Raw genomic sequence first — 14,869 nt, 5'->3', positions numbered from 1 at the left:
TCTGAAATTCCCCACCTCAAGAAATATTTGGATCACAAATCTCAGGATCAGCCTTTTGCAGAGTTGATGAGACATCAACAATCGCATTAGAGAAGACAAAAATAACAAGGGCTGAAGCTAATGAAAATTCCAGCAGAAATTATTGCACCTTCCCCTGAAGCATCTGATAGAGTCAGAGGTAGGACACTAGATGAAATAAACCACAAGGTTTGGTTATGTTACTCTTTCTATAGAACTAAATTTTAACATTTCAGTTATGTTTCCCAGTTAGTCATGAAAATGCACAACTATCTTCCACACTGAGCAGTGGGTTACAGTAACATGCATGAATGGGAAACCAGAATAATAAGAATTATTGCTTGTCTTAGACACCACTTATGTATGCATGCATATGTATATACATACATAAAAATATATGATATACATATATGTATACATAAATGTATACCTGCATATATACACACACACAGAGACTCATACACCTTCTGAGAAGTGGGGCTCACCAGAAGGCCTGAAGATAATTCTTTACACCCTTTTCTGATAGATTTACCAAACTGTCTAAGAGTGTGTGTGTACATTTAGTAGTTATGGAGGAAACTCTGAGGAGGGAAGCATGAACTTGAATATGGGAGAATCGATCTTGTTACTGTCATTATTTCAGATCTGTGCTTGAAAATGTATTTCCAGTTGCCTTGCACATTAGCTAAGTAGACTAACGGCCAAGCAAGAAGAAATACACAAGATTAAAGGGATATTGTAAAAATGAAGATATTTATGTATTTTCTGTTCTTTCCTTGTGTTCATAGTAATGCATCATATTATTGACAATCAGCTAGATGATAAATTAAAAGAACTAATTTGATTTTTGCCGCTTACCCTCTTTATCTGTTTTAGTCCCTCTCCTCACAGGTTTTCATTTACCAGCTCTAATGAGTTAGCTCATAGTAAACTGTATTTTCATGAGGCTTCATTAAAGTATCTCTTTAAACAAGATTCCTCAGACCCATTCATATGGAAATTCTGCCATGTTTTACACTTATTCACATTAATTCACACTATTTGTCCTCCGTGTTCCTCTAGGAAGGCTTTTGAGAACATGAGTGAAACAATCACTTCATGTGACAGCAGAACTGCAGCTAATCAATTCTGAGGCTGCAAGCAGCTTAGCTTCCAGACAAACTAAAGGAGCAGTAAACTAGTTGCAAGTATCCAAGATAGCACAAATCTGCATGACTACATTTAACAGGGTAAGTAACAGGATGAATCCATTTCAATGAGGTAAAGTTGTGTATAAGTTTCCCCATGCCCTAAATACATCTGTAAAGTCATTATCTCAAATAAACATAAAAGAGAGAAATAAGTTATTTTTTTTTTAAAAGCTAAAAATGAAATTACCTTTAAGCCTGTTGCTGGACAGAGCAGAACCAAAGAATATTGATAAATGTGTGTTGTCAGCTCTGAAAGCCAAGGCCTAGTTGGCATCAGCTGAGTTTTGTCTTGTGATGCTCTCTCCAGATGGTTCTCACTGCTTTGTTACAAATAGTCCATTTTTTTCAGTTTTCAAATTGTAATGGTCTTACTTGATCACCTCCATCTTTTTGGTCCAGCTCCATAGATATCAACATCTTTCTCAGCAGGCACAGACCTGCACACTGGATACAAACACGCAGACAGAATTACATAGTTAATATGCTGTCAGAGGCATCTATAGGGAGTACAAATACCAGCCTACAATGTTTGATCTTGATCTGGACGGCCAGTCTGCCTGCAGGATTGCATTGCATGGTGGTTTCTGTAGTTTCTGAACAATAAATTACGTACAGAGGACAACTGCCACACTCCACTGCATTTCTATGCAAAGCAATTGCAAGCCCCCTGGCTTCTCCCAGGTCATTTGCATTGACTGCAGGAGGGTAAAGAAGCATTTCTGATGAAATGGCACAGCATTGCCCTTTCATGGATTGCTTTCCAAGCAGCAATGCTTCTGGCTCATTCCAGGGCTGACACTTCATGAGACAGGTTTTTGGGAGAGGCCTCATCTCACTGCTCTTCCTGCTAGCCAGCAGCACCTTTTTGCAGAACCCTCTTCACCTCTTCTGTTTTGTAGCAAGCACAGGAGTGAGATTTTTTTTTTTCATACAGTGATGTTTCTGTGGAGTTTTTTGCTGTTTGTTTGCTTTTGTGTTTTGTGGGTTTGTTGGTGTGTTTTTTTAAACCTAGTTAACATTCATTATCAAATGTGTTCCACAGTCATCTGAAATGCCTTATTCACACCAGCACATTTTCTGGTTTTTCCCTTTTATATCATGTTAAAGGGACACTCCTATTGACATAGATTCTGTAGAGAATGGATTTCATCTTTTGCTGGAATTTTGTTCCAGCCAAAGCCGAACCTCCTGCAGGTTGTAGTAAAAGGGGCCTTTACCTCCCAGATAGGCAATTTTTTGTCTCTGCACAATGCACACTCGCTCAAATGAAACCCCGTAAGCCACATTGGCATTGTTGTCCATGCAGTCAGCCACCACTTGGCACTGAGGTGGCAAGGAAAAGTGTTCTAGGAGCTGATGAGCAGCTGCACATCGGTCTTCCTGGTTCCTATGTTTCTTAACTTCAAATGAAGAAGGAGAGATTCCAGGCGCAGCCCAGCCATCTGACGGGTGAGCCTCATCAATGTAGACCAACAGAAAGTCAGCCACACCAGAGAACTCTTCCACCAGCTTGCTGAAAGCCGACAGCTGGCTTGTAAACGGTGGTCAGGTAGCTGAACCAAAATTGACCACCAGTGGTCGCTCAGAGTTGGCAAAATCCAGAAGGCGGCATTTGGTTCCACACTTGCTGCCGACACTCTTCCAGCTGCTACTGCTGCCATCACTGTCTTTGGCTATGTGGATTACACTGGAGTTTGGGGCTTCTCCTCCCAGTTTGACCTGATGGCAAAAAAAATATTTAAACATAATAAGTTAATATGATGTGCTTGTCCACTATCCTTACAACTGTTCTCTTCAGTCACCTGTTCAAAGAGCACACCCAACTACCTACATGGACACTAGCATGGGAATACAGTAAATCATTATAAACAGCAGCTTCAAAAAGTTCATCTAGTCCATCTCCATTGACATTGCAGTGGAATGTGGCATACCTGACAGGTATATTGCTTTATTATTGCTAGAAAATTTGATCTGAAATCTGGTTTGTCCTGTCCGCTATAGACACAGTCCTGTCCACCCTTAAGTAGCCACAGATTCTTATTTGCTTTCAGACAGGCTATCTGAAATTTCTTCTAACTTTTCTTTGTTAGTCAAATTTTCTAGATCTGATTTTTCTTCTCACTTCCATCCTGAGTTCCCTCTACTTGTTTCACATCTTTGGAAAGCAGTGTTCAAATCTACAAAAGAGTTTTTCTTTATTCTCAGAGTAATCAGACAGTTTGTGCGTCTCTCAAGCTGCACCAGTTTATACATTCTGATATTTCCTTTAAGCAAATGATCATGACTGTTTGGGGAAACAGACAGTTCTCTAGGGATTGGCTAGTGAGGAGTTATAATGCCTAGGTCACTTCTTCTGCCTTTCTATTTGCTCCCCATCGTGGATTCGGGTACTTCATCAATCTAGCCTGAATGTGATGCTTTGCACTTGGCCTCATGGAACTGTACCCTACATTTTAAACCATTTTTCAAATTCTGCAAAGTCACTGTACATTGTCTACCTGATTTCACAATACATTCAGTGCACCTCAATTTTGAGATGGGTGCAGATTTCATGTATCTATATTCTCTTCCATCCTGCAGTCCAAGAGAGATATCTGCAAATGCCCATTCAATATCATGCTGTTTTGTCAAAGGATCATCCAAGACTGTGCTTTCTAAAGGGTTTTCTAACAACTTTATAGTTATTTCGTCAGTGACTAAGTGATATATTTCCTTCCACTGCAATATTTCTCAAGAATTTGGTTTGAGTAGGATGAAGTGAAAATAAACTCTCAGCTCTCTCCCCAAATCTGACTCAGACCCAACAGGCAACTGGGGAATAGCCATTGTGTCTGACCACTTCTCTTTGTCCATATCAAAAAAAAAAATATCTCACAAGAGACTGCCAGAGCAAAGTGGAGCCTGTAGGGGGCTCCAGGGTCCTTAGCTGATAACTGCTATAGAACTACAAAATATTATTACATAAGACAATCTATTTTTAAGGAGCTTTGCCACATGTAATTCCTATTTATCTGCTTCTCACATCAAGGTTTAGTACAGCAATGCAATTATGCATTTGTATTTTCCCAGCTCTATTTCTTTCTGTCTCCTGTCTATTTTATTATGGTCAGAGGTGTTGCTTTGAAGGAAAAATATAGGGCCCAATTCTGAAGTCTTTCATCTCTTATTAATTTCTTTCTGAAGTTACACTCCAGTTGAAATCAATAGAAGCTAATGCTGCATAAGAAGTGTGCAAAAACTGAACAAATATCTAATTTTTAATACACTTCTATTCTACGTTACATTATAGGGTACCCTAGTGGGTCATGTTTAGTAAGAAACTGGGTTAACAGCTGACTACTTAACGGCTGTGATTGATACTGCACACAGATCCAGAGACAAGTATATGAGAAACATGACTGCCCCAAACAAATTTGCAGTTGTTCGTAACTCAACATTATTTAATCATAATAGCAACAGAAGCAAACGTCTAACCAAAGTGAAGTTTGTTAGACACTGCCCTTAAAGCTGCCATACTTCACAGCTACAAGAGAAGGTCTCACAGCATGCTGGCACATGATATAAACATCATTTTGACTCTTTCCTATGGGCAAATTGAGACACAGCTGCACCACCATTCACTCCATGATCAGCAAGATTTACAAACCTTTCCAGGTCAAGCACGTGGCAATCGTGCCACTGGGAGCAGAGCATGTGCAGCTGCAGCTGCACCGGGGGGCAAGGTAAGCAAGTGATGCTCCAGGAAAACACAGTCCCTCGTGCCTCTGCTCCCCATAAACCTGCATCCACTGCATTGTTACCTGCTACAGCCCCGGTAACAGTTTTTTTAAAAGCCTTGTGTTCATTTGCCTTTGAAAGGAAATAAGGTTTGAAATACAGGAGTTGACTACCTGCTGTGTGAGTGTGCTGTCAAGTAAGGAGAAGAGCTCTACAGTAAGTTTGTAAGATCTATCTGGAGAGAGGCAGACTCAGATGGCTCAGGCTACAGCTTTTAAGAATTAGCATTAAGCATCTTGCATCATTTATGAATCACTGATACAGGCAACCTAAACCTTAGTGGGTAGTAGGTATCTTCTGTGCAGCTGTTGAATACCTCAATTCTCTTTGCCATTCTGTGCAGTTAAATAGGCAAAGCAGGGGTGAGTAAGGTGAAAGCCCAGACCTGAGCAAAGAAATGCACAGGTCAAGATCATATGGCAGCCATATAATCATCCCAAGGGCTGCATTCAATCCGTAAACCAGTTAGACAACTCAGCGTTTTGTGATAAGTTGGTAACTACCAAAAAAGGGCACACCTCAAGTAAACACAACATCTACACATCTGCACAAACAACTAGATCCCTCTTTACCTAGAAAGCTTAACTGGTTTTGCCCTACCAACCAAATACTTTTTCAGAGCTAGTTTGCCCAAAATGTGCCTTTTGGGCAAAGCCCGGCATGTAAGTATCTGTGCTGCACACACTCCCTGGATGTATAAAGGACCTCAGTATATAGGACTGTGCATTCATCCAGTCAAAGAAAAGAAGTAATAACACAGGATTTATCTCATAAGCAACACGCTTTGTACTTCTGATATTTGCTGGCACTCTTCAGAGGAGAAGAAAAATGAAGGAAAAAAAGCATAGAAGCAACTAAATCACAGCAATGACCAGAACTGCTCAGCAGACAGCTGTTTCTCCTCACTCTTCTGGTTTTATTTTAATAAAGCTGTTATGATTTAAAATATGCTAACAAACACTCCTGAACTGGGAAGTCACAGACTGCTTCTTGATCATACTTAAGCAGAAAGACCAGCTCCTCATTACCAACTCTCAGGTTTACCAAATGCCTCTTTCCCTAGGTAAGTTTGCAAAACCCAAAGGAATAGATTAACAAAACAACTCCCATCAAACACCAACATGTGAATGCCCAGCAAGTACTATTTAATATTGATACCAAGGGTGGCAACATATTTCACTGTTTGCCTTCAAGTTTACCTTCTGTCTCTCGTACTCCTTATTGACCAAAACACAGATGGGTTTAGGCAATAAAACACAAATAGGTCCTACGTCACCTTATAGCCATTTTTCTTCATTTCCCACAGCCATGAAGTAGGTAACCTGCGGCCACGAGACTTATCACTTTAATTTTTGTTTCTAGGAGTGCTTGTGTTGGGGGTTTTTTCCCCTTAATGAGACATCCTTGCCAAGTAGGCATTCAGGAGGCATTTTCTGCTCTTGTGGAGGAGTAATTAGGTCGGTGCCTTGTTCCATGCCAGTGTCAGGCACTCCAAAAAGCAGCCCTGCCCAGTCGTTAATGCTTAAACATGAGCAGCAGCATCTCTACTAATTGGTCTTGATGAAGCACTGATGTTCCCAAAGGAACTCTTTATTTCACCAGGCTAGGGAACCGATTGACACAGAATGACAATATCATCCTTGCTGATCATCTGCATTGTAGGCCTTGGCTGTTGTCTTTGTTGTTATTTATTGAAAGAAAAAATAGCTCTTGGAAAAGAAAATCAGTGCAATGAGAAAGCAAACAAAAACTCCCATGTATTCAGCCAAACTGCTTTTGAAAATTTGCACAAAGGCAGACAAAATATAAATTCTGAGAAAGGAAGTAGCAGAATTCCCCTCACACGCAAACCAGCATTTCTATAACCACGTACTTATGTGTGCGAACATTTGGGCATTCGGTGCCAGCCTTCAGGATGAGGTGGAAACAAGGCAGAGCACAGCCATCCCCTCCCACGCAGTCTGCAGGGATGCACAAGGTAGGCCAACCACATCTGAAAGCCTGCCTAGCCATCAGCAAGAGCAAGCAGCAGCCCAACACCAGAGCAATGACTTGCATCTTTTGTTGACAGCCTTGGTACTGCATCTTCTTCTCTGAGTCGACATGGAGAGTGAAAAGGGAACGAGGTTGCTGATGCTTTAGCATGCAGACTGCGAAATGAAGTAGGCAGGAGCAGGAAAGAAAGCCTTATTCATAAACTACAGGCTAGAAATAGCACATACTGCTAACTGTTGTACATACTCCATGAGGAATAGGAAAAGCCCCACAGACAAGACATCTCCCCCTCACTTACCTTTTCTTTTTTCCTGTTTTGCTTTTAGTAGCTTTAGCATAACCCTCCTGGGGTTCTGTGCACTGGAATACGGCTTTCATAGCATGCATGAGGGATTTTCGAACAGTTTGGCACACTCATCAGGCTGTGTCCACTCCCTAAAGAATATAGGTACTGCCAGACAATTAGCAGTCTGTGATAGTAGCCATTTAAATATGGGCATGTCATGTTTGGGACTGGAGTCCAGTGACTGCTAATGAGGTGAATCCCAGGAACTTTTTCCTTCTTTTCAAACTCTCTGCTTTGATTTGATTTAATCCCATTCAGCTAAATATAGCCTCTGAACAGCCTGATATTTCTCAGTGCTTCATCCAAATCATAATCAGACTCTGGCTGGAGAATGATATAAATTAGTATTTTTTAATTCTTTATTTATATGACCCAGAGTTGTGCAGTGGACAAAAATTACAGGAAGACTTTATCTGGGTAGTGTACAGGAGTAGGAGATCTTCATTTAGCATGGAGAGGTGGCAGCACCTCTAGAAGACTGGATTACTCAAAGTGGAGAGAAGAAACCCGAACTGACTAGAGACCTCCTGGAGTCCAGAGTGTTTCTTTTAGGATCAGGTGTGAGAAGCTGAGTGAGAGAAGTAGAAGGTGAATTAAAAGGGCACAGCCCAGGTAAAAATAACTAGTCAGATGCTAGTCTCTTCTTATTTAAAAACTGCTAGTCCCACAAATGACCACACATGGTAGAGGGAAGGAATAAAGGAGCCTTTTGACTTGCACTCTAGGGGGAAAAAAACCAACCAACAACAACAACAAAAAAAACCACCAACCAACTAATTTTATTTCCTGTGATCAGGGAGCTTATCGTAAGTACTGGAAGTGTCTTAAAACTTATATTTCCCTCAAGATGGGACAATGGCCTATGACATTGTGGCCTCTGGGCCACTGGTTACACCTGTGTGGACTCTACCTACAGGTGACAGAGACTTTCACCAATCTGTTAGTCAGCACCTGGAGGATGTCTGAAGTTATTTTGGGCTTTTTTCTTCTTTCTTCCACACTCAGCTTTAATATCATGGTGGTTCTGCTGGACACAGAGCTGGGGCACAAGAAGCTGGTAATATCCTTATTCTGGCTGATGCCTGTTAGCAAATTTTGTTTGTCTGCCACGGCAGAAGAGGATTTTCACAAGGGTTTGACAAAAAAAGCAATCATTTCTCTCAAGTCAGTTTCTCATACCTAGCAATGAAAATGGAAGACTACAAAGATGGAAGATGAGAAGTCAGATCTGTAAAATGAAATGGGTAGGATGAGACCCCATGGGAAATAGGAGTTATCATATTACTTTTCCTACCCTTGTCTGTCCACTCTATAGGACAAACTGTCTGCTTTTCTTGATTAGGACACTGCATAATGGGTCCTTGCTGTAGGCTGATCCTCAGACACTACTACAAAAAACATGATTACATATTAGCTTTAATAACAATATTAACACGAAGCCCAAACTCTGTTGAATTTATGTTTCAAATACCTCAGGAAAGATATTCATTGTGGGTTTGTTTTTCTCACTTCTTTCAAGATTGCTTTCATTTGCAAATGTCAATGAAAACAATTCTAAACTTTGTAAAACCAATAAAATATTTTTCATACCACAAAATATCTCACTCTCAGCTCTGAAATGGACTTTCTTTCACAAATTCCTTTTCTCACTGTCAAGCACAGAGAGACATTTTCTTACCTTGCCAGGCAAAATAAATACAAATATGTACAAAGGTTATGTCTTTGTTCCTACCTTTAAAAGATTTCCTCAGAAAGCAAAGAGTTACTAGACAGTCAAACAGCAGGTAAAGGATCGTGCCATTGCTTGCACTCAATGTCACAATTTTCAGGCTGCCCTGCTTTGCATACCTTTTTTTTTTTTTTATGAATAAATGATGTGTCTATCAGATAGGCAGAAGTAGCAAAAGGTAATTTAATTGTGCCTCCCTGAAATCTCAGGAAAATCCACCTGGGTATTTACCAAATCAGTGTACTTGCTGTTGCATCCCGAGCTGGGTCTATGCTGTGAAGTTGGGATCCTATGCCAACCATTCCCTCTGTGCTGAGTCTGTCGTGCCAGAGCTTGCCCTGTCCCATTCTAAAGACAGTCAAGAACTGTACAAGAACATACATGCATTCATCACTATCCATGGCTTGAAATACCAGCATCCTTCTGAGGGCTCACATGTATGCTCACACACACACGTATGCCCATAGGTGTGCACCGTGGCATTCTTAAGCATTTTGCTGCTCCAGAAAGATGTCATTAAGGTTTTCCCCTTACCTACCCTGCACTGAGGTGGAGAAAAGGGAGGATTTCCTCAAGAATAACCTCACAGCTCTCTACTGGAGACCAGGAATGCTAGCTCTGCTTCAATGAAACACAAAGCTCCTATCCAGCACTGGAAAAGCTCCCAGTATGAGACCTCAACACCCACTGCTAATAGGTGCAGTCTTGTTTGTACCTATTTAAAAAGCATTTTAAGATGACAATTTCTCATCTTTGGAATCTTAGAAAGTATATTCATCCCAGTACTAAATAAAGCATAGAATTCAGGAGATTATAAAAGGGTTTTTTCAAACCTTTTCTAGCCTTTTCTCTGGATTTCTTAAGATATGTAACACATTCTATATAAATGCTGTGGGCTAAACCAAATGTCTCTCTGGCATTTGTACAGATGGCCTATATAAATCACACTGAAGGCACATTAACACCCTCCCCAAAATCTTTTTTTCCCCTTTTCTTTCTTATAAGTAGGTGTGGTTAGATTCATATTTATACATATGTATATATACATACATACATACACACACACACATATATATATAACATAGGTAAACAAATGAGAGGACTGACTCCTGAAAGAGCAGATTGTGTATCCTTATGTGTATTTTTGCATTTATACAGATGTAAATATACGGGTATAACTATATATAGGCAGACACACATACATATGTATACATGTCTGTATACATGCAAACACATAAGAAGGTGCAAATACCTATACATACATGATTTGCTCTTCATGAGTCAATCCACTCATTTCTGCAGATAAAAAGAGCACAACAGTAAATTAGAAATACAGCATTTAAATGAAATAGTTATACTCTCAATTTGTATGCAGTTAATGTGACTTAACTACTAGCTCTGTTTATTTTTGTTATGGCAGTTGGTCTGGTCCTAAAGGCTCTAATGCTGCAGTGTCAGACATGCTTGCCTCTCAGAAAAGAACATGTAGAGGATGTTCTACAAATTACAAACCTCACAATGAACCATGAGTGTGACAGATACTGAATTGTGAGATGAGGAAGTAAAAATAAATAGATTTAGCATCGATAAAATTTACAGAACAAAATTAAGACAAACAAATAATCATTTTTATTCCAGTTGGACTGTAAAATATGAATAAAATTAGTCACATAGCATGTTTCAACAGGAAAAGAATACTGGATATACTCTATATAACAACAAATACTGTATTGCATCCCCACTGAGGATGTTAAAAATCTCCAATGGTTGCTAGATAATATTGACCAGGAAATAACTGCCCTCACCAAGAAGTCATGTGCAACAGTAGTTAGTAACAAGAGAGCCAGAACAAAAGCAACTTTTTAGAGGAGAAAATGTATCAGCATAGCTATTTTCAAATATAATCTACTTTTAACCACTCCAGGATCATCTCTTGTACACAATAGTCTGGAAACAAAATCACTTATTTCTGGGATAGTTTGTGTGCTTGCAAGGCAGAGTTCCTTTCTAGTAAGAAATCTAGTAGGAAATCTAGTAAGAATCTAGTACAGAGTGGATTCTGGGACAGAGTTTTTCTGGAATGGCTTCCTGTACATTTTTCTGTGAATAAAAAATTTGCATCAAGTACTTTTGTGAAAAATGTTATGACATATACTCAGAAAAAGTTCTGTTTAAGTGATACAAAAGACAGAAGAACAATCAGGTACACTTTTCATCCAGTCTTCTGCTAACTGGCACTAGAGCTTTGGTTTATCTCAAATATCTGCAGTTCTGCTACCCTATCTGAAAAAATGGTGATTATTTCACAAACACTCCCAATGGAATGCGTTTAAGCATCTGCTTAGCTACTTTGCTAATAATACCTGGCTTCAGCTAGCAAATTGGAGCAATAAGCAATCATGTTTATTATATTATTTACCTTTTGCCATGTGTTTAGTAGCCCAGTTGCATAATATTTCAGTTTTCTACCCTCCCTAAATGGCTAAGATCAAAATATCACTGGGAATTCCTATCCAGGATTTAGAAGAAGATAATTTAAGAAAAAGGTGTTTGGTCAGAGTCATTAACACATTTCACTATTTCTCATGCTTTTTAAACAATGCTACAAAGCAGGTTATGCTTCCATTTTTTTTCAACTCTACCAATACACCATTCCAGTTGAAAACATTTTTCCTTCCTCTTCTTTAGAGAAGCAGCAGAAAAGATTCTCTCCTGTTGTGGAGTGATGACTTTTCTCCTATCATGGCCCATCAGTTTATTGTGTGCCCTCTATAATTTGATTTCTACACACCTTTCTTCCTGTAACAATCAAGGGTTTCCAATGATCTTCTTGTCTTTCTGGCCAATAATTCTAATAAGGAAAACAGAGCCTGTCCATAAATTAAGCCAACTGGTTTTTGCCTTAAGGATAGCTGGAGTGAATGGGTTTCCCCTTTTTAGAAGAAGGTGATAAAATTTTGTTATGCTTGTATGATTTTTTTTTTCCCTACTGAGGTCACTGAAGTCAAAATTCATTCTAGGGTCCTTAAAGTCTGATTGGCTTGAACAACCTAAGTCATTTAATGTTGATAAGGGAAAGCTTTTAAACTACCAAAGTTCAAGGTAAGAGTTTTATTACCAATACCAAAAATAACACAGAGTCATCATCCCTTTAGCATCCATGGCTGGCATCAATAGTACTGAGGAAAAGGCAAAGAATTACTTTTAGAACTACAGAAAGGCATGCAACATCTTTCTTTAAAATAATTTTGTGTTATTTAAGCAAAATAAGTTGAAAATATCTCATGGATATAAAAGTTTCCTTACAGCTTCACATCTCCCTCAGACCCTGGGCCATATGCAGGTTGCAAATATAGGAACTGGAAAATCAGTTGTATCAGAGCCATGCTACCAGCTTCCACTGGAACCTTAATCAAGTTGTGTGTTAACTGCCTTGCCTTGTGTAAAATAGTAACAATTGTGTTGACCAGCCCATTTTAACAAGCCTACTGTAAAAATTCCTCAGTTTCTGTGAAGAGACTAAAGTCAGAAACTAGAAGGGCTAGGAGAGTAGTGAGCTTCATTCAGCATTACTTTATTTGAGTAGCCAGCTGGCTGATTCCTAGAGTTGCAGAAAAAGGTTGACCCATTTGGCAAAAGCTAATGTTATTTATATTTGTCTTACACTGGAAATTAATGTCCCTGTGGCTTAGGTTTCAGGCTAAACAAAGCTAGTTCTTCATATCATTAGGTAAAAAGCAAATACAGAATCCATTGTTGGGGAGTGAAGGGGAACTGAGGGGAAGGTGATACCAGAAGAAATATTTCAGAAGATACAGACTAGTCATTTGGATAAGACATCTGTGACCTCATGACATCACATAGGGTATGTTAAATTAGACAGTCTAAATAAGACAACACCTTAACAGACTAAGCACTGTTTTTGAAGCCACTGAGCTCTGAATCCAGTTCTTCTGCTCACTAACTGGGTGGCCTGTGCAAGAAATTTCATCTTTTTGGGTCCATTTTTTCAGTCTATAAAAGGGAATTATAACTACTCCATGAAACCTGGACACTAAGAGTGGATAATAATCGTACAAAAAATAAAAGAAAAAAAAAAGGGGGGGTGGGGGGGGTGGCTTTGTACATGTTGCATAACTGATACTGGCTTTATTAATTTAAATCACCAGGCAGCTGTCCTTCATCCAGTCAAGTTCATTTCTAAACTCTGACATGTCCCTCTCTCACTGCTTTTATGAAGGGAAAAAAAAAAAAAGGCTGTTTCCCTCCATGCCCAGTTTTACTATTATTTGGATGCTTTCTCCAATATATAATTTAACATGAGTAATAAAAAATGCCATTGTAATGACAAAGGCTCATTTCTATCTTTTATTCTAATTAAAACAATCCTATGCACAGTTCTATTTGAAGATTCAGTCTTTGTATAATTTCTGAGGATCTCACACGGCAGACAATTCAACAACAGCTATGAAAACATCTGGAGCATTTTACAATTATACTAAGATCTTGAAATACTTGATAAACATGAAGGATATAATTTCTGCTGCTGGGGAAACTGAGGCACGGCTAAACTAAGTAACATGACCCTGGCTACAGAGAGAGTTAGTGGCAGATCAGAGACAGCAGCTCCTCAATCTCGTCAGTACTTAGCTCCGACTTTATTGCATCTTTCAGCTTACACCTCTGCCATCAAACTTAACATCAAACAGGCACAGCCTGCACAACAGTCATCCCTTTCCCTTTTTCTCTGACAACGGGGATGTCCATCACGGTTTACCCACCCCAACCAGCCAGTCCCCATCCCCGAGTACCAACCTGCTTGTAGGCATCCAGGAGGAAGCTCTTCCAGACACAGCGCAGCCCCTCCGAGGTCAGCATCCTCCGCCACTCACCGCGCCCAGACTTAGACCGGCTCAGAAATAGCACCATGTGCTTCAGGAGGATCACAGAGTCATACAGTGCAAGGAAGAGGCAGTTGGAGAAAAAGACCGGCAAGATCTGAAGGGTGATCAGCAAATCCACACTTAGCAGACCCATCTTCCTTGCTGCTTCTCTCCAGCGAGATGCCTTCAGCTCCCTTTTTTGTTCTGCACCCTCATTTAAAAAAGTAAAGTAAAAAGTATTTTCAAAAGCCTCTTTACCCCTCTTTCAGCCAGTCTCTTCAAAATGAGCAGAGATAGTTAAATATGAGCAGGCTGCTTAAAACCATAACTGCATGATACTCATCAAATTCTGAGCTGCCTTTTTTTTTTTTTTTTTCAGAAACTAAGATGTTAACAAAAATTCTTTCCTCAACCAGGAGACCTGATTTTGTTGAAGAGAGAGTCAGCCGTGTTTCCAGCTCCCTGCAGTTACAAAATTTAAGCTGAGACTGTTAATTGTTAACTTCCCTGCACTATCCCATTGTTTCTCAGCTATTTAAGCACTGAACAGACCTCTCATTTCTGTGTCAGTGAGGCTAGCTACCAGGTGCAACAATACTTTTTTTAAAAAAAGGTTTATGTACATAAACTTTCTGTTCCTCCCTCTTCTCCCTCCCTCTTTCCCTCTCTCTCTCCCCACCCCCCACCCCCCCGCCTCTCTGTATTCCTGCCTTCCTCCTCTCGCCTTCTCTCTTGCTATCTGTCTATGGTGCAAAGTGCTTTCCCCTCTGAGAGTCCTAGCTTGCTTCCCTGAAGCCTTTTATACATTCCCTAGCTAATTGCTGCAATAGAGAAATGAAACCATAATCTTAGTAAAGATCTTGACGTCAATGTAAAAGAGGGCTTTACTTTGGCCAGGACTGCACTGAATAGAAAAATGAAATTCTCAAAA

At 39.8% G+C, this 14,869-nt stretch overlaps 1 protein-coding gene across 2 annotated transcripts; it reads right to left on the bottom strand.

The window, feature by feature from the left end:
• Window positions 1-725: 725 nt before the first annotated feature.
• On the bottom strand, window positions 726-14,572 carry DIO2 (iodothyronine deiodinase 2). Of its 2 annotated transcripts, none has more exons than XM_054161947.1 (2): window positions 13,871-14,572; window positions 726-2,927 (listed from the first exon to the last, which is right to left on the bottom strand). In XM_054161947.1, exons 1-2 carry the CDS (start codon window positions 14,090-14,092, stop codon window positions 2,310-2,312), a joined length of 840 nt encoding a protein of 279 aa, XP_054017922.1. In that variant the 5' UTR covers window positions 14,093-14,572; the 3' UTR covers window positions 726-2,309. The 2 variants fall into 2 exon arrangements, with proteins under 2 accessions (XP_054017922.1, XP_009903585.2); XM_009905283.2 differs by having other exon boundaries at window positions 2,355-2,927.
• Between the last annotated feature and the right edge of the window lie 297 nt (window positions 14,573-14,869).

This window comes from Dryobates pubescens, chromosome 5 (genome assembly GCF_014839835.1).
Source record: "Dryobates pubescens isolate bDryPub1 chromosome 5, bDryPub1.pri, whole genome shotgun sequence".
NCBI lineage: Eukaryota > Metazoa > Chordata > Aves > Piciformes > Picidae > Dryobates > Dryobates pubescens.
This window is presented reverse-complemented; position numbering and strand designations above follow the sequence as displayed.